The sequence below is a fragment of the Callorhinus ursinus genome, unplaced genomic scaffold (assembly GCF_003265705.2).
Source record: "Callorhinus ursinus isolate GAN/ISIS: 27379988/994484 unplaced genomic scaffold, GSC_fseal_2.0 scaffold1, whole genome shotgun sequence".
Classification (NCBI taxonomy): domain Eukaryota; kingdom Metazoa; phylum Chordata; class Mammalia; order Carnivora; family Otariidae; genus Callorhinus; species Callorhinus ursinus.
Window position 1 is genome coordinate 132126716 of NW_027397063.1, and position 22914 is coordinate 132149629.

At 38.5% G+C, this 22914-nt stretch overlaps 1 protein-coding gene across 8 annotated transcripts in view; it reads right to left on the bottom strand.

The window, feature by feature from the left end:
- Positions 1–22914, bottom strand: part of NEK10 (NIMA related kinase 10) — a 248908-nt gene that overhangs the window by 44551 nt on the left and 181443 nt on the right. For 6 of the 8 annotated variants that reach the window (XR_012380845.1, XM_073900999.1, XM_025883140.2 and 3 more), the window contains exons 29-31: positions 21843–21897; positions 10786–10823; positions 10546–10686 (exon numbers count right to left, since the gene is read on the bottom strand). Coding sequence is in view for 7 of the 8 variants with exons in the window: in XM_073900999.1 (XP_073757100.1) it covers positions 10546–10686; positions 10786–10823; positions 21843–21897 (234 nt within the window). In the remaining variant the exon portion in view is untranslated. The remainder of the gene's footprint in view (positions 1–10545; positions 10687–10785; positions 10824–21842; positions 21898–22914) is intronic. The other 2 variants (XM_025883157.2, XM_073901004.1) reach the window with 1 other exon arrangement.

Genomic DNA, 22914 nt, shown 5'->3' on the forward strand with positions numbered 1-22914 from the left:
TACTAATGACTTTACTGTATTTTATATATTAAGAGTATTTTTACCTAATCTCTTACTTCTTTTCAATTTAAAGGGTATTTCCCATCCCGATCACCTAGACTATAGGTGCCATAGTCTAGCTGCTGCTGCTATAAAATGGCAAGACAGGATCCCATGACCAGTTCAGCACTCCTGGGGTCCTCTGGCAGGATTACCGAGATGTGAGTAATCTCATGAGTTAGGATTGGAGGAAAAAATGAAATGTGAGACTCAGAATGATAGTTCTATATACTGGCTGTACTATTTATAAACGCTCTTGATTTCCTAAACTACTTCAGCTAATCCTGGGTATGAGAACCATGAATCTCCCTCTTCTACCTGATCAAATGCTCAAATTTTTATATTTCCTTACATCAGAATGTATATTTATTTAGCCTTTAATAATTTTAGGAAAACAAAAGTGATAAAAATTCATATAGGTACTGTTTTTAAAATTTTTATTGTGTATTTAAATACTGGTAACTACCAAGTTTGTGGTAAATGTTAGCCATACCATTCTGAGTTTTAAAGCATTCCTTCTCAATAAATCTTTCAGATCAGCAAACTGAAAATACTATGCGTCCTAACTTTTCACAAAAAAATGCAACATATATTTATGTTGGTAATTTTGTCCTGAGTATTTTTATTAAAATAATTTTCTCTTAAAAAAACCACAGAAGCTGATTATATTTCAATTCCAATCATATGTAGTATGCCTATGATTCATATCTATGTAGTTCCTACTGCAAAAGATAGACAATATTTGGTCCCATTAAAATTTAAATCGAATCAAAGTTTAAAATTGACACAATTTTAATTTCCTTTTCTAGTTTTATTATAATAGTGAATTTAATTAGTGGATTTAATTTTAAAACTTAAAAGGAAACTACAAATTTCCTTATAAAAAGTAATTTAGGGGTGCCTGGGTGGCTCAGTCATTAAGCGGCTGCCTTCAGCTCACGTCATGGTTCCAGGGTCCTGGGATCAAGCCCTGCATCGGGCTCCCTGCTCGCTGGAAAGCCTGCTTCTCCCTCTCCCACTCCCCCTGCTTGTATTCCCTCTTTGGTTGTCTCTCGCTCTGTCAAAAAAATAAATAAAATCTTAAAAAAAAAAAGATGCCTTAAAAAAAGTAATTTATTCAAAGGTGTCAGAAATTTTTAAAAGTAATTATATTTGTCATCTTCCTCTGGTGAGCATGACCCTAAACAGCAATTTTTACCCCCCTCCGGGGTAGTAAGTAGGAGGATCTGGAGGAAGGCCAGTGCTTTTTTAACATGAACTTGGGGCAGACACTGGGAAGGGTTTTAGATATTTAGTTTCATCTAATCCTTGAAAACTTCTGAAGGGTAGTTGTTCTTATTTCATCTTACAGATAAAGAGAGTAAGATTAAATGAGGCACCTAGGTGTCACAGTCGGTTGGACTTCCAATTCTTAGTTTTGACTCAGGTCATGATCTCAGGGTCATGAGATCCAGTCCCACATGGGGCTCCATGCTCAGCACAGAGGCTGCTTGAGATTCTCTCTCTCCCTCTTCCTCTGTGTCTTCCTCACTCATGCTTTCTCTCTCTAAAATAAATAAATCTTTTTAAAAAAAGAGTGTAAGATTAAGGAAACTGTCCAACAAGACCACAGAGCAGGTGATGGCTGGAGCATGAAATGAGGTGGGTCCTAAAACACCAAGTGACTCAGTCTAGACAGGAGCTGAGGGGCTCCCACTTCTCTTCCTGACTCATCACTAGGACAATTCCTCTGGTTACCTCAAACATAAAATAATATTTATGCTCCTTCCCAGGCCTCAAATACTATTTCTCTTCTTAAAAGGGTCACTATTTTTAACATGATGTTCTATCTAGGCCTTTTAATGTTCAATGGATTAAAGATTTTTGGAAAGCATCTACATGTATTAAACTGGAAATAGGTCTTTGTGCAGTATATATACTCTCTCTGCTTTTTTATCTCATGGCACATTACAATAGCCAAGTTAGGGGCCCCTTCCTGGTGCTTTGAGATTAGATTTATGCTATATATCCAGTCTAATGAAACTACCATTTACATCACAAGCCCTGAAACCGTTAATTACTACAATCTGAACAAAAGATGGATTACACTGTATTCTTCAAGTTGACCAAGATATAGTATAACCTCCTATTTTTCTGAATTCTCTCTGCTAAGAGTCTGAACAACTGCAGAAGAGAACATTTTGGGGCAGGAGCTCCCTGAAGAAGCAAAGAATATTTTTGCTCTATGAATGGGGCCAAAACATATATTGGCTTTCCTGTATTTGACCAAATGCCCCACTGAAAGAGAATGCAACCCTTTAAATTTTAGTATAGTAAACAGATTTACTCTCACCTCTTTCCTTAGCTTTTGTAAAATGAAATAAAGTAACTGAATTGTAATTCAGATCTACAAATATTCAACAATCTAACACTACGGCCAGCAGTGTAGAAGGTACCAGAAGTTCAACAAAGGATATTGTACTCACAAAGCGTTCATGAAAAGTTTACCCAGAAAACCACAAGATGGGGGATAGAGAGTTGATGCAAAAATTACATTTGAGAAGACCATGGAGAATTAGTAAGCCTTTAATAAGCATAGGACATGGATTTGGTATGAGGGAAGGTATACTTGAGTGGCAGCTTCTGAGTAGAAGAAACAGTTCTCAGCAAAGGGCAGGAGTCAGCTAAGTGAAGGCCACATCTGGAGAACAGTAAGGTGTCTAGTTTATCTAGTGTGCCCTATAATAAAAAGGTACAGTATTGAGTACAGCTAAAGAGGTAGCCAGGCACCATATATGATGGGGAGGACCCATAAGGGAGACTGTGTTTCAGGAAAGGTGATTCATGAGAAGAAGCCCAGAGCTGAAGTCAGAAGGCCTGGTTTGGAATAGCATGTGGTGACCACTGGCCCATGAGGAGCAGGAGCCAAGGACACTGCTGAAGACTGGATCCCCATTACTGGGAGGATGACATCCCGTGGAAAGTGAGAGGGAAGTAAGGGAGAGGATGACTGACTAGTGAGCGTAGGCATGGAATCCTTCCCAAGACTGACCAACACTTCCACAAGCAAGTAAAAATTACTAGGAAGAGATTCGACAGTCTGCACCGAGTCACCCCCCTTCTGCCCCACCCCGCCCCACCTCCTCCCACTTCCCCTGGTGGCATTTCCTACAGGATGGCAGGAAGCTGCATCAAAGTCTCAGTTCCTTTTACTCACTGGGTGATTAGACTCTTTCACCCCCTTTCATTTGAATATTCAGAATCAAACCGTTTAAAGGTCAAAAAAGCAAGGCTGCTTTGAAGCCCTTCCTTCTTGAATTCTGGCTTAATCACCTTTACAATATGCATCTCACATCCTGTTCAGGTTTAATTTGTGCACGTGTGAGGATTAGGGTTTTCCCCACTTCCAAACTTGCTTTCTCTTTAGTTACTTTTTCAAACTGTAAAATATAATCTCAGGATTTTTGAGGTTGAAGTTCCTAGAAGTGATTACATAATACACAAGGAGGATGCTGTGTGGAGAATTTTCTGCTGCATTATTCCCCACACTTATTTTTGACTTCATGAGCCTCTTATTGTCAAGTAGTGGAGTGTGAGGCTAGCACTGTCCAAGATGCGGTGGCAGGGAGGAACCAAAGAACAGAGAGAGTACATTTCTGAGCTTTAAAAAGCAATAGTCTAAGTAGAAGGCAGAGAGATTCAAAAGAATTGTTGCCGAGAAACCTCTCCCTCCCATCCCCTGACCCCTCTGCCATAAGACAAAGCTTCTCTGAGGAGGGGGGACAAAAAGACCAGAAGAAAAGAAATCTCAGAAGAGACTCAAATCCTAGCTTACTTTACGCAGTCTGGGTGGGGGCAGGAGGAGGGGAGAGTTGGATGATGGAGCTCTCTTTAAGTCGGGGATTCAAGCGTGGTAGGGCTGTAGGTTTGGCCTCCATGGGGAACTCTGAGAGCCCTGGTCATAAGATGTTTGCTGTATCATAGCAAGGAGTGGGGTGAGGTGGAGAGAGAGCTTCCCAGGGTGTCAGGGGCAAAGAGGGCCTACTGAATTCCCAAGTCTCCAGGCCCACAGAGGTGGGGAAGAACTGGCCAACCCTCCCAGGCCCCTGAGATGGTGAGCTGACAGAATGAGAGAGCATGAGCTATAGAGGTCTTGCTTTCATTCATGGCCATGGATGGAACCATAGACTGGGAACTGGAAGTCAGGTAGGGCTATGCCACTACATTCTTTGGATGCCAGTGTGGAAGGATAACCATATTCAATAATCAGATCGGATACCAGCACAGGTGGTCTCATGGTGCCAAAAATACCACTCAGGGAAGAACAGAGAGAAGAGCAATCCTCAGTCTGTTTGATTTTAAGCTGACAAAGAAATCATCAACACACTGAAATTTACCCTTAAGGTAACTATGTGTTCTGATATGTGGAAAGGGGGCTCAATATGAAAATTCAGTTTAGTGCTGGGAAAATATAAAAAGTTAGATTTTTGTTGCTGAATTTGCGGCCTAAAAATAGCATATGCATTTGGTGTAGTCCATACAGCCTGACTTTTCTCCATTGACTTAGTTATTTCTTTCACTATGCTACAATGACAATGCAAGTCATGCTTGCTCCCTTTATTCCTCCTAGAGGGAACATTTTTTTTTAAAAAGTCAACTCTATTGATGTAACCCAGAATTCTCAAGAAGAAAATATTGTGATGCAAAAACACACTATGTTCAGCACTATGGCTACAAAGACTAATCAATCAAACTAAAGAACAAAACAAAACAACACAGAAAGAAAAGATGGCATACCAACCCCCATTCAATTACCTGAATAAGAAGAATTTATCCCAGTCATGGAGACTAGGCAAAATTATTATTGTTTGATTCTCAAACATCATGCTAGAGCATTTTCTGGTAACTCCATTTGATCCCAGTCTAATACTATTGGGTAATGTCCCAGTATATCTAACCAATAATCCACACCAGTAGAGGTACAGGCAGTTTCCAGCCTGTAGTGTTCCTGATTAACCTGCAGAAATTGATATATTGGTATGACTTTATAGACTGATCAAGAAGTTAATTACAAAAATGTAATAGTTTTATCTCACCAGTCTCATGCTCAATTTAACAATGTTATTTCAGCTTTTCTTTCTTGACTGACTATACAAATTCCCGTTCTTCAAATGCTCTTGGAACTAGCTCTTTATTCTCCATTTGGTTCCATCAATAATGGGTTAAATAAAGCTAGGACACTTGCTAAAGAATAACTTTAAGAAGAATTGTGCTTTTGCATTCCAATAAAGTAGAAAACAATAAATTGTTACACAAATTTTTAAAAAATTAATTAATACCCTCTCTAAAGTATCCCAAATAATCTATGGAATCCACAGTGAGGAATGTCAATTAAGAATGGGTGAGGTCGGGCGCCTGGGTGGCTCAGTTGGTTAAGCGACTGCCTTCGGCTCAGGTCATGATCCTGGAGTCCCTGAATCGAGTCCCACATCGGGCTCCCTGCTCGGCGGGGAGTCTGCTTCTCCCTCTGACCCTCCCCCCTCTCATGTGCTCTCTCTCTCTCTCTCTCTTTCTCTCTCATTCTCACTCTCTCAAATAAATAAATAAAATCTTTAAAAAATCTTAAAAAAAAAAAAAGAATGGGTGAGGTCTATGAGAAGCCTGGGTGGCTCAGTTGGTTAAGCAGCCTACACTTGATTTCAGCTCAGGTCAAGATCTCAGGGTCCTGGGATTGGCATCAGGCTCCATGCTCAGTGGGGAGTCTGCTTCAGGATTCTCTCTCTCTCCCTCTGCCCCTTCCCCCGTGCTCACTCTCTCAAATTAATTAATTAATTAAGAAGAGGACAGGTGGTTGGGTTGGCTAAAAGCGGTCTCTTGCCTCTTTCTCATTAATATTGGCTCACTTGTCACCGTCCTCAATATTCATATTACTGTATGACTGTATGATTGTAAACACTCTGGAAACTATTTTTAAATTCCATTAAAAAGCATTAGTAATAGCAGTTTGGAATTTGAGAGCCTTGCCTTTCTCCATTGACTTGATTATTTTACACTGCTACAATCCATCGAAGCCACTGACCTCCTCTTATTACTACCAGCGGGTGGGGTAGCTTTCTTCCCCTCCTTCCACTTACCCTCTCCCCCAGGGCAAAAATCCACAAGGCAGGGTTGTGGGCTACCATTTAACAGCTGATTTGCAATTTGCAAATTTCAGTCTTAGATTGGAACCATCAATAACTTCTGTGAGACTGAGTATCTCTTTGGAAAGACCTTATTCTACAAGAACTTGAAAAAAAATCTACATCTCCAGGCAGCATTCAACCTGGGACCTATCTCTTTTGGCAGGAAGAATTAGGAAGCAAATGACCACTGGGTAAAGAAATTTGTTTTCTCCCACCCCTTCCCCAGTCTTAAATCTAACATTAAAGTATCATTGTTCCTCATTTTTTAAGTCATCATAAGGTGATTGTTGCTCTCAATAGCAAGGATAAACAACGGTTTATACAGTGGTAGTCTACATCGGTTACTCAATAGATAGTTTTCAAGGGCCTGACCTCAGAGAAAGTACCCAAGATATATTTAAACTTTACTAAATACACTTACAATTTGGTTGGGAAATCTAACCAATATATCCAAATCCCAACAAACAATATTTAAAAAGTATATAATTAATTTCATGGTATAGAGAAGTATTACAAGAATTTCTTTTTTTTTTCTAAATCTGGTGAGCACTTTATTTGCTAAAAGAATTGCCATGAAATAAAACAAGACAAAGCATGTACTCCAAATCACTTTGGCAACTGTGAAATTTAGTATTAATTACTTTATGTCAATAACTAACTTGAAAGTAAGCTACTGAAGGTTGCTAATGACAAGGACCGGAATATTAAGCCGTGCTCTCTGGAATACTTGGATGAAACGCTGACTACTTTATTTAGATCTGACCTTTATGAACAAAAGACAAGTACAAAAATAGCTTCTCAGTCATCTAGTAAGAAAGCATAATTAAGAGCCCAGAAATCATGAAGTGACAATTCCTATTCAAAATGCAGAGCATAAGAATTCCCATACATCAGTTCAGTGCCTGGCTGTTCGCTGCTGGGAAATGGAAAAGTGAGCAAGGGAGAGGGAAATGTCAGTGTTAATCCAATCAAATTAGGCCATAGCCTTAGATGACATTACATGTGCACTTTAAATTTGGGTTTGATTGGCGCTCCCCAAAATTTACATTTGACCCATGCTAATGGCATCCACATTATTAAAATGTACTCTCTGTACTTGACAAAGGAAACATTTCTCATAATATGTTGTGTTATGATTTAGTTTTCACAAATATATGACACCAGGTCCCCTACCGCAAGAGGAAAGACCCGTTTCTTTTTTAGACACAACACACCACATGCTTTTCCCCATTCAAAATATCCAGTTGTTAGATTGACACACAACAGAACCAACCAATTATTTTTAAAGAACTGAGTCTCCTAAGGCATGGGGAACTTAATACAGCATGATCTTACATAATAAGTAGAACAGATATAAAACTTTTCCAATTTTATTTTCTATTGATTATATTAAGGAGTAAGTTGGTATAGAACAAGTATGTCATCACCATTTCTCAAATAGTAACCAATATTCTTTCATAACAAAGAAAGCAGACCTCAGGATAAGCAGAAGACAGTATCTACTTAGAATTTAATAATATTGTTTTGCTTATACTTCATTTATTTTTACAATTGCCATCTATTTTTGGCCAGGGATTCTATACTGGTTTCCCATTTGTAGCAATAATATAAACTCTCCTTTAACTAAATTTAAGTTGAGAAAGTGAGTCAAATTAAAGAAACCTATATTAGGAAAAGAGTAATACACATGATACTCAGAAATGGTCAATTTTGTGTACTTAGGTAATCCATCAGTGACTAAAGTTAGGGAAATGGAGCTAAAATATTTAACATGTCAAAAATGTTCGTTCATTCATTCAGTCCATGTTAACTAGTGTTAATATTTTTATCCATGCAAGATAGAAATTCCTAAGTTTTCATTTCTGTTGGCAAAGAACTGCAAGTATCTGTATATGTATACATCATATGTATAAAATATGTAAAAAAATAAATTCTTTACCCAATCTAGTTGGTATTAAAAGACAGAACAGGAGGACTTTAATAAGTGTTAACTTGAAATGGTTCCATAGTTATTTGTTCTACAGAAGTCTGTGTCATCACAATATGAACTAGAAGTTCACATTAGGAGTACCAGATTGACAAATCATATTATAATACAGCCACTTGGTACTCTAAAATCATAGCTCTCATCGTTTGTTCTGCCAGAGCATATGGAAAATGATGTTTACATTCTAGATATGGTCCTGGGAGCACACCCAGGTTTTGACAAAATTCTTCCCTCTCTGACATTTTTTTCTGGAACATTTAGATAATGGGCTGTTGGTTATACATAATGTTCCTTTCATCCAAGCATGTTCCTTTCTATCCAAAAAAGCTAAATCAAATGTTAAATAAATAAAAATACATTAATATAGACTGCTTGTAAAAAAATTATTCATCCACACATTTCAGTGCTTTACTTATTCTGAGTTATAAATATTTAAGATATAACTTACAACTGACCAGCCCAATAGTGTCTCAGGAAACCTTGGTCCAAACTTGTTTCCCTATTGTTGGAGAGCTCTATTAATGTCACCTTTTCATTTTCTTATGAAAACTAGGCTAGAGACACAGAGGTAACAACTGGAATGGAGCATGATTTGCAGATGAGGTAAGCTAAGTGGATAGGGCTGGTACCAGTTGTTGGTGATTTGATAAAGCAACGATAATCCAAACTTAGCCACAACACTTTAAAAAAGTATGACTTCTATAATAAGCAGAAAAGTAATTTTGCATTAAGATGGAGAAAAATCAAAGAGTTTTTTTTTTTACTCGAAATTAGAATAACCCATAGATACCAACCCAAATGTTCTCATATGCACTGATGTGTCTATAATATTAGTAGAAACATAGCTCCTGTATGGGTGAACTTTAGCATTCACTGACAACACTATAGGATATTCTACAATATCTGTCAGTATATTTTCAAAATTGGATAGTCTAACAAACTATAAGTTTAGAAATAGAATATAGTACATGTAAACTGTGCTTTAATGCAGTTAGTTTGTTTAAAGGTCAAGAGATCTGACCAATTTCATGGATATAAAATAAGTCTTAAACTGGGCCAATTCAACATGCTCTTTAGGAAAAGGAATTCCTATTATGAACCACAGCAGAACTGTGAATTGCTTAAATAAATACATTCTTCTGCCCTTGCTATTATAAAATCAATCAACAACCATTTTAGCTTCATGATTATATTATGTATGAACTTACCTTATACCAAACAGCATGGTCAGCATGATAGCTACGGACATCTTAATAACAAAACCATCTTTTTTTGCATCTATGCTGATGGTGTAAATGGCCCCAGACTGTCAATAATTCTTCCAGAGCAAATTTAATAAATGTGAAGACATGGACTAATGTTACAGTAAATCAATTCACATCGTTAAGTTCACCATAGGTGTTAACTCTACAAAAGAATGTGAATTAAGGAAGCCAAAATGAAAACAGCATTTAGCAATATTCCAAATTAACCAAAATAGTAAAACAAAACTTTAATACTAAAGAGTCATATGTGTATGAATATAAAGCACAAATCACCATACTTTTTCCCTGAATTGTCCAGGTTTAGCTAACAGTTTAACTATTACTGTTGTACTTTGGTCCTCTTCAATAGAAATCTGAAACATTAACTAACACATTCTGTTTTTTCCCAAACCATTACTTTTATGTTTTAAGAATCCATAATTTTTAAATTATTAGAAAAGCAATGTTATATAATATTGTTTTAATCAAATACAAATAGAAATAACCAAGACTATCTGTGTCAGAATAAAGGAGATAAACAAAGATAAACTTCACTCCCTCATATCAAATAGGTGTAGAGTTTATAGAAATATGAATGTAAGGTGCCTGCATGGCTCAGTTGGTTAAACATTCAACTCTTGATATTGGCTTATGTCATGATTTCAGGGCCATGAGACTGAGCCCTGCATCTGGCTCTGTGCTGGGTGTGGAGCCTGCTTAAGATTCTCTCTCCTTCTGCTCCTCCCCACACCGTTTTCTCTCTCTCTCTCTCAAAAAAAAAAAAAAAAAGGAAAAGAATGTAAAACAATTACTAGTTTTTGTTAGTAGGTATGCATTTTAAGAACAAATAATTTAACTGGTTAACATCCCCACCAAAGAAGAAATGTAAATTTTAGAAAAACAGCCTATAATATTTCAATCAAATAAGTGAACACAGAAAGCATTTTGATACTGTTAAATTGCCAAACTAATAATGGTGGACAAACAAAATGAAATTCTTCTGCTGTTTGTATTAAAATTACCTCCCAAGCATCATTCAGACATTTCAGGCCCAACTATAATTCTGTATTCGCCCACTGTGTGCTTGACATCAACTTGATCTAATAAGTACTACCATGATCTTTGAGATTGCGAAGAATCACAGCGGGAAGGCTATGGGACTGCCACCCTGTCACTAACTCGGCCTCTAGCTCCTTAACGTGGGCCCTGAGCATGAGGGGTGGTACTTTCAGAAGCAGGTCAAGAGGCAGCAAAGCTGAAGAAATAAAAGGGGGAAAGACATGAAACTGTAACATAAATCACACTGAATATCAGGGAGGTATGCACGATTTTGTTACTGCCCACATGAAATTACCTGGTCTTGGTCTGGATCCTATTCCACCAGTGAAGTCCCTGAAAACAGAATTAGGGGCTGTTAGAAGGACTTATTCAACTTGGATTTGACTAACATTGACTGAAAGCCTATACCTTATTATGGTTTACAATATAAAGATAAAAAAAGATTATTTTCCTAAAGATGCTCTCAGAAGCTTAATAAAGAGGAAAATAAACACATTCAAACCCATAACAGACCTCACATTCTACTGGCACATCAAAGAACCCTGTCTCATTACAGTGGTTTATAAGCTCTAAGAATAATTAAGAGCCTACATCTTAGTGTCTTGGATAATTTACTTATTATAGTTAAAATCAAAATGATGATGTTACATTAAAAATAAGTGTTTGGGGCACCTGGGTGGCTCAGTCAGTTAAGCACCCGACTCTTGATTTCAGCTCAGGTCATGACTCTGGGTCATTAGATCAAGCCCCGAGTTGGGCTCCGTGCTCTGCGGGGAGTCTGCTGGAGATTCTCTGTCTCCTTCTGCCCCTTCTCCCCACTGTGCTCTCTCTCTCTCTCTTTAAAATAAATAAATTAAATCTGTAAAAAATATAAGTGTTTAAAATTTCACATGGAATATTTTCCAATGCTTTGTTCCTGTCATCTTAAAAAAGAAATTATAACACTTCCTATGAAAGGAGATGACTTTTGCATTTAAGAGGATTACATTTTTCCTTAAGTTTCCAGTGTTATTAACATCACTTGTTTGCCTTGCCCTGAAATTCTACACTTCCTGATCATTTTGCATTTTTGGTCTCAGTGCCTTCCACCCCCTGGAGGTGGCCTTAGAGCCCACCAGGGACAGCCATAAATAACCTTCAACCTTGTTTTTTCTGCTGTTATCTAGAGCCAATTTCTTAGTAGTTATTTTGGAATGAAATAAGAAACATCTGTACCCTGACAAGTTGTAAGAACTATACTAAATGTAATGCAACAAAATGTAATGCAAAATTTCAGTCCAACAAAAACATATTAAACATCTACTACATTCAACGTACATGATAAATATCTGCTGAGTAGGAATGAAGGAAGGGATTTAAATACAAATAAACATGGCTAATAAATCTCTTACCCCAACATTTTCATTTTAAGCACAGAATTCTTGACATGTAAATGCAACATATTCCTAAATTATGAAGCAAAACAAAATTGGCCCTCATTTACCCATTGCCCAACTAGAGTACTAGAATAATTCCAAAGTCTTTGCATCCAATGGCACGTTCCTTCCCAGTCTTTTTCCACTCCTCCTAACTCCCCACCAAGCCAGTCCTCTCCTGATCCCACTATTTTCTCTGTCCCTTTCCCAGCCCAAGTTCTCAAAGTCAGTGAAAAGTCAATGGAACCCGCCAGCCTTATACAATTAATACATTCTCCCTAGTTCTGGGATAAGGGGCATATTTAGAGAAAGAAAATGGATAACCCCTGCCCTCAGAAAGTTCAAAGAGGGGCATAATCTCAGTAGTATCCCAAAATGGGCAGGATGCTCCCGGGCTGAGCTGAGGAGCAGAACAGCTGTTCCAACACCTCATATTTTTGCATACATGGTATATCACAGCACACCTAAGGGAGTAACCTTGTGCCTTAGCCTTCTAGACAGCTCTAGCACTATCCAACAAAAATACAATGCAAACCACAAACAAAAGTTTAAATTTTCTGGTAGCCACATTTTTAAAAAGTAGAAATAAAAAAGTGACGTTAATTTTAAGAACATATCTTTTTTTTAAGATTTTATTTATTTATTTGAGAGAGAGAGAATGAGAGATAGAGAGCACAAGAGGGAAGAGGGTCAGAGGGAGAAGCAGACTCCCCGCTGAGGAGGGAGCCCGATGTGGGACTCGATCCCGGGACTCCAGGACCATGACCTGAGCCGAAGGTAGTTGCTTAACCAACTGAGCCACCCAGGCACCCTTAAGAACATATCTTATTTAACCAAATATATCTAAAATATTATCATTTCAGCAGCCACTAACTATAAAAACTAATGAGATATTTGACACTGTTTTATATTTAAATGAACCTTAAAAATGAAATTAAGAATTTCGTTCCTCAGTCACACCAGCTACACTTCAACTGCTCAAGATTCACATGTGACCAGTGGACTCCATATTCAACGGTGCATGCCAGACTCTTCCCTAGAAGGTGTTGGTCATTGTCTTCATAAACATTATGACTGAGGCTAACAGTCATGCCACATAGCTTCTAAGCCTGCAATACCTCTTAGACTATCTTAAATGGTTAATTAAAATGTAACTTGTGGAGATCTTTTATTCCTAAGGTTACAGGTACTTTTGATAGCTGATAACCACTCACATGCTGAGCTAAGTAGATGACTATTCCAGTTGTCCTGAAGAATCCAAAATTTCAAACATTTTTACATATTAAAAAATGGGCTAGTGATATGTGAAACAGACTATCCTGACAATGCTGAGTTGCAGCCAAATTTGCTACTCCTTAATATAATTCTAAATTCCTCTTTAATGAACTTAGGGTATCTTTAAAATAACCATCACACATTCATTCAAACAATATTTATTAAGGGCCCACTATGTGTAGAAACTGTGCTGGACAATAAAGTAGGGATGGTGAAAAGAAATAGTCCCTTGTCTTGGAACTTACAAGCTTGCAGAGGTATGGCAGGAAAACTGTTAGTTTCTCTGGAAATTATATCATGGATCACAAAAAAGCATAGTCTTCTGAAATTTCCAAATAGAACAGACTCATTATAGCCAGAAGTGACAACATCTAACTATACAATTGCTGGGTCCACAGAGGGACAAAAGATTGAAATTATGCAGAGCCTGAGGGAAGTCTGCCTCTGGACTGAACTGGATTGAATGTTTATGTCCAATAGAACATTATGGCTGCAGAGGATGGTTTCCCATGATAGTGTAAGTTGGAAAACAGACAGAAATGATTTAACACAAAGAGAACATTCCAGAAATGTTTTCTAGTGAAAAGGCTTAATATAATGAAGCTTGTGTCCTCTGAAACTTTTTGAAATGGGAATTGACTAATAGGACTTCAGGCTGATGAAACAGAATTTCAGAGAAACAGAAAGTTTCAAAGGATTCTGAAAGGTCATCCCTTCCAACTTCATCCAGAATTTATAAGCCAAATCAGAAACTGAAGCACTGGATCTGAGTGGTAACCTACAACTTCCACTCCAAATCAACAACAGGTAAGGTGGAGATTGACGGTATTAGTTTTGAAATTTTTTAAATCAACTTTTCACTGAATGACTTCAAGTGCAGGGTAAATTACTTGGATAATTATTGTGTCAGAGGAGTCCTGGCCATGAAGGAGATAGAGTTTTAGAATTTTATATCTTGTAAAATCCTTCTGAATATACTTCTGAACCAAGGGAGGTGCATTACATACATAACCTAATTCAATTGTGAAAAGTAGTTAGTACTAGTTGATGTTGATAAAAGGAGAAATATTTAACATTATGAAATGAGAGGGTTGACTTATGGTATTAAGATAATGCCTTCTGAGGCTACTCTAATCACACCACCTAAGTTAACCAGCACTTTACTGCTTGGAAATCTCTTTCAGGTAGTGACATTCATAATGTGTGAAAAAACGGGGCATTATACAGGGTTGAGTTCTCTTGTTCCCCATCTGTAATGTTAACAGAGGTGATGTCACTACAGGAAAGGAGAATGGTGCCCCTGTGGCTCTCCACTCCTACTCCAAGAACAGCTAGAAACAAACAAGCAATTAGCCACAAAAGTTAGAACTAGCACAGAAAAGGAATACAGTGGTCTTATCAATAATATTTTGTTTCTGTAAGACTGCTTGATTTTGACATTGGCAGATAGGCTAGGTTGATTCTGGCAAGTAGTGATCAAGCAGTATTTATTCAATTTAAGTAAAACTAGATATGGATTATGAGAAAGGAGAGGAGAGAATACCCATAAGTCAAAATAAGCAAGACTTCTGCTAAAAGGAAGCAAGATCCATAGGTCCTGAGGTTACGCGAAGGTCTTTCTGGTCACGTCCGTCCACAATCATCTTTGATGTGACTCAAAGACTAGAGTCAGGTCACATCCTTGAATACAATTATGCATACCCTGATTTATCAAAGAAGTTGTGAACCACAGGCATCTCCAATACAGCAAACATTCGATGTCTCAAACCAACCTGCCAACTATACCCTGTTGCCTTGGCAACAGGATGCAAGCAGGCATGGAGAAACCTTGTTGCCTGAGCAACAGAATCTTAAAAAAAAAAAAAAAAATGGGGACTTAAGCTGTGGCTATGGCAAAGGCTTATAGGTTCAGGTCAGCAGGTGGAATTTTAGTCCTATTACAGTGAGAGGTATAGAATTTACACTAAGATAACAGTCATTCATCTATTAATTAACAAGAATTTGTGAGCTGGCACCTGTGTGCAATACACTGCATCCTGGGAAATGCGAAGATGGACCAGGCATTGTCTGGTACACAATAATAAATATTAATTGAATGAATGAATGGATGTTCTTAAGAAAGGCATACTATAATGACCAAAGCTTACTAGGACTGAGTATATGTAATAGTTAAAGAGGTTGAAGTCCCTGTGCGCATTATCAGGTTCTACTATACAGGATAATTTATTTGTAAATTGAAATAAAATGTTATAATTCATTGGATTAGAACTATCTATCTCTGTACTGAGACTTTAAAATCCAGATTAGAAACTGGTAAAAGTCAAGCCCATTCTTAATTCTTTCCTAACAGGTAGTAATGGGAGCAAGAGAGTTTAGATCATTTAAATCACTGAAATGATTAAAGTTAGAAACTTCAAAGGAAGTCCTAATTATCGATTTTTTTTTCTTGACACAGACATTAATGAATCCAGCTCTTGACTAACTCCATCAATGTTCACAAACCATCAAATAAACAGTAACACTAAGGATATTTATTTAATATTATTATTTCAAAAGAGATAATATTTTGTGATGACAGATGGTTATGAAAAGTGAATTCCACTTTCTCTCTTACTCCTTATGATTTCAGAGATGTACACATCAAAATAAAAGATGATTTCCACAAAGGGTATCATGCACTTCAACCTTTCTCAATGTATGTGTGGAGTTCAAGTCTCTAAAACTGGGAATGTAAAAATGGTACAACCACTCTGGAAAACAGTTCAGCAGTTTTTTAAAAAGTTAAGCACACACCTACCATATGTTCCAGTTATTTTACTTCTAGGTATTTACCCAAGGTTTTTATTTTTTATTGATTTTTATTTTTTAAAAAAGATTTATTTATTTGAGAGAGAAAGAACATGAGCAGGAGGGGGAGAGGAAGAGGGAGAGAGAGAATCTCAAGCAGACTCCATGCTGAGTGCGAAGCCAGATGCAGGGCTTTACCTCAGGACACTAAGATCACGACCTGAAATCAAGAGTCGGATGCTCAACCCTTGGAGCCACCCAGGCGCCCCAACCCAAGATTTTTAAAAGTATGTATCCATACAAAGACACAAATGTTCATCACAGTTTTATCTGTAATAACCAAGTACTGGAACTCAAATGTCTATTAACAGATGAAAAGAAAACAAACCATGATAAATCCATACAATGGACTACTACTTCACAATAAAAAGGAATAAACTATTGATACACTATGAAAACAACATGGACAGATCTCCAAATAATTATGCTGCCTAAAAGAAGCCAGACAAATAAGAGTATGTATGATATAATTTCATTTAGATGAAATTCTAAAATGCTGACTAATCTAGAGTGTGACAAGCAGATTAATGATTGCTTGGGGTAGGGAGTGAGGAGCATAAGGGAGGGTAAAAATGGACATGAGAACACTTGTAGGTGGATATGTTCACCATCTTAATTGTTATTTCACAGGAATATACATATTCAAAACATCAAATTGCACATTTTAAATATGTGCAGTTTATTTTGTGTGAATTATACCTCTTTGAAACTGTTAAAAGAAACTAACTTCTCACATTCTCACTTAAGAAAAGTTGTTCAAATAGACCATCACATGACCTGTGCGCATTCATTAAAAGCAATATATAAAAAATATACCATTAAGTTCATTTTTGTCTGCCTTTCATTATTTACTAGCTGGAACTTATTGTTAGTCAGTTCTAGTTATCTCATGGCTCTACATCTTCAGGAGAGCTAACTGGTTAGCCCTTAGTAGAATAATTCTATTGCAATTAAAGCAGTTACTTGGTGACATTCAGATTGATAAACATCTGTAAGAGTATCCCAGGTGACACTCCTGCTAATGACTCTCCAATAACATGTAAAGAATGAAGATGTAAAATCAAATGTATATTCTAGTAAGCCAAAGCCTAAAAGCAAATTATACTAAGTGAATATACATACAGTATGAATGACCTGTTTATTGTTAGGAAATGTAGGTCAACCAGAAGTTCCCCACGGTCTACTTCTGTAGTGTAAAAACTGCTACACTGACATCTCCAGATTTTCTGCAGGACCAGGAGAGCTCTGGGAGAGCTACATGGACGGCATCCTGGTGGGGGAGATTTCATGTCTGAAGACTTGGGAATGGAGATTTGGAGATTCACTTCTGCTTCGTGAATGGCTACAGTTCCAGAGCTGAAGAATGGGGCTTTCTCTACTGATCTGGCACTTCTGCTTTGAGTTTGGCTTCTAGGACTTCTGGTGATCCAGGGATGGAGGCCAGAGATCTGGGGAGGAGTTTGGCAAGGAAAGGAGCCCAAAAGAATTATCTGCTGACTTCATGTCATTTCTGCTAAGTAGTTCATAGACAGAACATATACTTCTAAGAGTTGAGAACCACTTCTCTCTTGGTCTTGTGATTAATTACAGTCCTGAAAAGCATTTCATCATCTGGTGATGACCTGGATCACCAGGATGTTTTCCAGTTCTAATGTGATGTTTCCTCTCACCAGCCTTGATATCAGTATTTTTCTGAGGAGGGCAGAAGCTGCCCTTTCTAGTTCCATTTGTCTAGTTCCATTTGCAAGTCTATGCTGAGTTATTAGGGAGGTACCTTGGTTCTTCAGCAGACAATTGGCTTAAATCTGGCCCCTGATATCTGGGTTGACAAAAGTTCAGATTTTATGCTTAAGCTTTCTCTCTGAACTATTTAGCCAGGACCAAGTTTGAATTCTAAGCTCTAGTAGATATGCTCAGGTCAAGCATGTACTAACCTGTGGCTTTTTCTCAATGAGACCAATTCTCTTGTTTTAAGAGCCAATAAGCCGCCCCAAGAAGGAGAGCTGCCCCGGGTCTCATTGTAACTGGTCTACCATTTCATGCATGGCATAGAAGAGCCAAAAATCTCTACAGGCTTGATTTTCTATTTATTTTTATTCTATTTTGTAGCTTTGCTATCTTGTTTTAGATTCTAACTTCTCATTTAGCACCGAAATATCTTCTATTATGTCGCTTTGTTATTTTCTTTTAGATCCTAACTTCTCATTTAGCTTCTAAATATTTTCTAGTATGCAGCTTGGCTATCTTCTTTTAGATTCTAACTTCTCATTTAGCTTCTAAATATTCTGTAGGATGGCTTCATATTTCACATTGGTAAACCAAGAAACCCAGAAAAGTCCTAAACAAGTTAGATTGCAAATAACTTTAGCTTTATTTAATGTCTTTTAATTTAAAGAATTATAAATACATTTTAGAGTTGTCTCCTTTTAATTTAGAGAAGCTCTGGGGATTACTTGGAAGGAAGTCAAAAGTCATTAATCTTCTCTCCTCTCATTTGGCATAAATCATAGGCTGCCTTTTGACATTTCTTCTCTTCTGAAGTCTGCCCTTTTCTCCCTGTTATACTCTGAGTTCCTTGAGGGAAGAGAGCTCATCTTAAACCAACTTGTGTTCCCTGATGGCATGTCACACTGTACCACACATAGCACAGCTTTCAAATATGGTTTTAGTTCTGGTCCTATTCATCTATGTGCCTTCTGATCCATCAACCACAACATTTGGCTCATTTCCCATTTTCCACCTGTTGACTTGGTCATTAGCCACAAGTTAAAGGGGTTAATTCCACTCTGTAATATCCCCTTTTTCAATGAGCTTCAGATCGAACTTCTTTCTGTTGATTCTGGTTTACCCAATTTGCTATAAAATGTTTAGGTAATGACAAGCTGTTAAAAGCTGTCTCAAACTCTAAAATAGAGAGTACATATGTTTCTTTTGTTTTTGAAGGTTGAACTTCAACTGAATTCTTGCAAATAAGACAATTTTCCATGAGTCCTTTCAGAAACAAAAGACTAGAATTATTTAACAATTTCAAGATGCCTAAATGCATCTGATTGGAAATTCCCATTTTAATATAAAATTCTTTTAACTGGGGAGTAAAACCCACATGTCATAATGTATTTTTGCACTAAAATACTTGTTTTGCATTTCTTTTATACATTTAAGCAACTTTATATCACTGAATAAAGTATCCAATAATGGAAAAAAAGCCTTTTGATCATGTTCTTATAAATACAAATAATCACAAAATTGGGAATAGCTAGATTCCAGAGGGTGTTTGCTAATTATTTTGCAGGGGAACATGTGGAACATTTTCCTGTGCAAACATTGTTCCAAGCAGTTGGGAAGATTTCCAGATCAGCTCACAAAAGTCTATTGAACTTGTGATGTGGTAAGATAGTGGCTCTGATGCCAGAGTTGAGGAGGACAAACCTACTCCGTGCTACCATGTGTTCAGACCCCCAGCTCCATAGCCACATCTCCCAACCCCATCTCCCCCCTTGCTGGGCTGAACAAGCAAGAGCTCCCATGGCTCCAGGCTTCAGTGTGTGACTTCCTTGTCTGTGGAAAGTGGAAGCAGAGGTGGTGACATAAGGACAAGATGCCAGAATGTAGGCAATGGGAGGGAACTGCAAGCCCAGAAAATTCCTTGGGGGATCTTGTCATTCAAGTCCCAAGTCCTCCAGATTCCCCATTCTGGTTCTCTGTTCTCCTTGGGGTTTGGGACTGTTTCTCTTTCCCCTGTTCTCTCCGTGACTTCTAACCACCACTTCTCTGCACATTGGCCCACTAAAAAATGTGCAGGCTGCCCTCAATGACCCTTCTGGTATTTTACGCACTTGGATCAGTTTTCCTTGGGTTTTTGTTACTAGCAACACTAGAAATGAGTTAGGAAATTGAAAAGTTTCACGCTAACCCTTCCTGAGCCTTATGTGGGAAAAAAAATCAGTAATCAGTGGTATTGTATCTTTGACTAAACAAAAATGATTTTCTACAGGAACCCTCCTTTGCCACCTAACTGAACCCCTCGGGATTTTGCTCCGCAGGTTTTTCATTCTGAAATTCATCTCCCCCCACCCCAGCACCCTTGAGCTTAGAAGTGGACAAGAGTTCCATTATGGCTGCTCGGCACCCATAACCTGCTCCCTCCAGCAAAGACCCCTGATGGACTTGGAGCAGCTGTCGATCCAGGAGCTCAGCCCTCCTTGCAGCAGTAAATAGGGTCCTAATTCGACCCAGGCCCACCTGACTCTCTCACGTAGGACACTGGATCCTGAGAAAGGTGACACATGGATGGAACAAACAAACCAGGAGCTCCTTCCTCCCAGCATCAGGGCCTTTCTAAGCCTGCCAAGAGTGCCTCCTCCACAGATTGAAGGGGGTAGCCTGGCTCTTATTTCTTCCAAAGTTTGATTCTCTGGGTTCCTCATTATGTGAGCCCCCCAAAACCTTTGAATGAACCTCCCCGTTGCACAAGTCAACCAAAGTCGGGTTCCTTTGCCGGCATCCAGAATGCCCCACTAAAGCACAGCATAGCCTTAGCCTTTTGTCGCATGGCACACAGCCACTTCCCCGGCCAGGGTCACCCACAGCTCCACAGCCATGCACTTGTGCACATCCCAGCCTCAACCAGCTCCTTCACCTCAGAGCTGTTTGGCAGTCGTTCTGCCGGTCTCCACTCAGGTGTCTGCCCATCTTTATATCGGTTCTTCCTCGTTGACTACCCTCCTCAAATCTAGACCATCCTCACAGCAGTGAACATCATCTAATAACCAGAAACCACCAAGTATGATCCCTCTTCTCTGCTTTTCTACCGTAATTTTATCTTTGCCTCCCTTTCTTCAGACACAGAGAAAGGGCTGTCCCTTCATCTTTCTTAGACCCGCTCTCTGGGCTCCAGCTACTCTGTGCCTGTGTTCCAGCAATTCCTTTCCCTCTTTATCTCTTCTCTCCACTGGCTGCCTCTCCTTAGTCCCAGTCACCCTGAAGTCATCCTGATTCTAAGAAGGCCCTTTTCCATCAAACGCCCCCCACCAGCTAACTGCCCAGCTCACTAGTAGCTTCCTTCCCATCCCTGCTTCTGTAACTTCTAATAGCACCACAGTTGGGCTTCCACTCCCGTCGACCTCACCCCATGCCATGGAAACTGCCCTCGTGAAGGTCAACAGGGACTTGTGAAAGGCCAAACCTAATAGTTTCATTTCAGTCTTTAGTCCAAGAGGTAACTGCTGCAGAAATTGCTGGTTGTCCCAAAATAAATTTCTTTTTCCTTTCAAATCAGAATGCCCTAAACATATTCATCCTCCCTTGCAGCTAGATGTGTTCATATGATTAAGTTCTGGCCAATGGTATGTGAGCAGAGGGGATGAGCACAATGCCTGAGTCATGTCCTTAAAAGGAAGGGGCACGTCTCCACTTGCTCTTTCCACTTCCCGCTGGCTGGGATGTGGAGGTGATGCGGTCTACGTCTGCCACATTTGCCATGAGGATGAGCCCTATACCCTGGGGATGGGGAAAAACAAGATATAAGGAGCCAGGGCTCCAGATGACCTCATAAAGCATAACTACCAACGTCTCTGGTCCACCCCTGAGCTCCGAGAGGCTAACGGCTTAGCTAAAGATCACAGAGCTAGATTAAACCCAGGTCCGAGCTTAGTGCTCTTTCCAGTATGCTGCATGGTAAATTGCAATCCGTGCTGGGAGGGTGGGCTCCATCAGCCTCTATTACCACATATCCATGGTGACTGCTGGCTATCAGGTTTTAGTTTAGCCATCAGTAATAGCTCTGCAGAGTTCTGAGGGTTCAATGTGTACACACCTTGTTTGGGATTGTCTTTCTCCTCCTGAGGCACTAAAACTTCTCTTTAAAATGCCTGAAACAAGAACATAAAAATATCTTTACATTTTCCCTCTGCAAATCTTTTATTTATTTATCTACTTATTAATTCAAAAAAAGCTGCATTCTATTATGTGAGCAATTTTACTCTAAAGACGGTCTTCATTTACAGAAGTATCAATTAAAATATAACATTTCAAATTACTGTTTACTTGACAGGATTATTTAAGGTCCTTTTTCCAAAGGAAACTAAAGAAGGAAACTCTGTTATTAATAGCTAATAAAGTACAATAATATATCTATGTCATAATTATCCTAAAGCCCTTGCCAAGATAACTACAAGTTACCACATGCAAGTTTAAGGGTCCAACTTTTCCTTCCTCACTTCCCACTGACCCTCCCCACTACTGTTACCCAGAACATACAAAGCAATAATTCATCTCAAAACAGCCAGTAATTAACTGCTTCTAGAATCTGCTACATATGCATGAATATTTTCCCTGTATGGCTCTCACATTTTCCCAATCACAAATCAGGACATTTTATCTAGCAGGCAGGAATTTGTGGGAAAATAGATGAATATTGGAAACTGAGATTGTCCCAGAAAATCTGGAACATCTAGTCACTATTTTATGTACAATTAAGTTCAGAAAGGAACAGAAAATGAATCTAACTCCTTAGGGTTTTACTTAGATCCTTAGGGAGACTATTTTAAACCTTCATTTATGAGATTTTCATAGTATAGTCATTAATGAGAGGAAATCATTTACACTAATTTTATTTCAGAGTATTTCTACCTATCCTAATTAATATGCCTTCAACTTACTCTTTTATTTTATTTTATTTTTTTAAAAGATTTTATTTATTTATTTGACAGAGAGAGACACAGCAAGAGGGGGAACACAAGCAGGGGGAGTGGGAGAGGGAGAAGCAGGCTTCCCACTGAGCAGGGAGCCCGATGTGGGACGTGATCCCAGGACCCTGGGATCATGACCTGAGCCGAAGGCAGACGCTTAACAACTGAGCCACCCAGGCGCCCCTCAACTTACTCTTT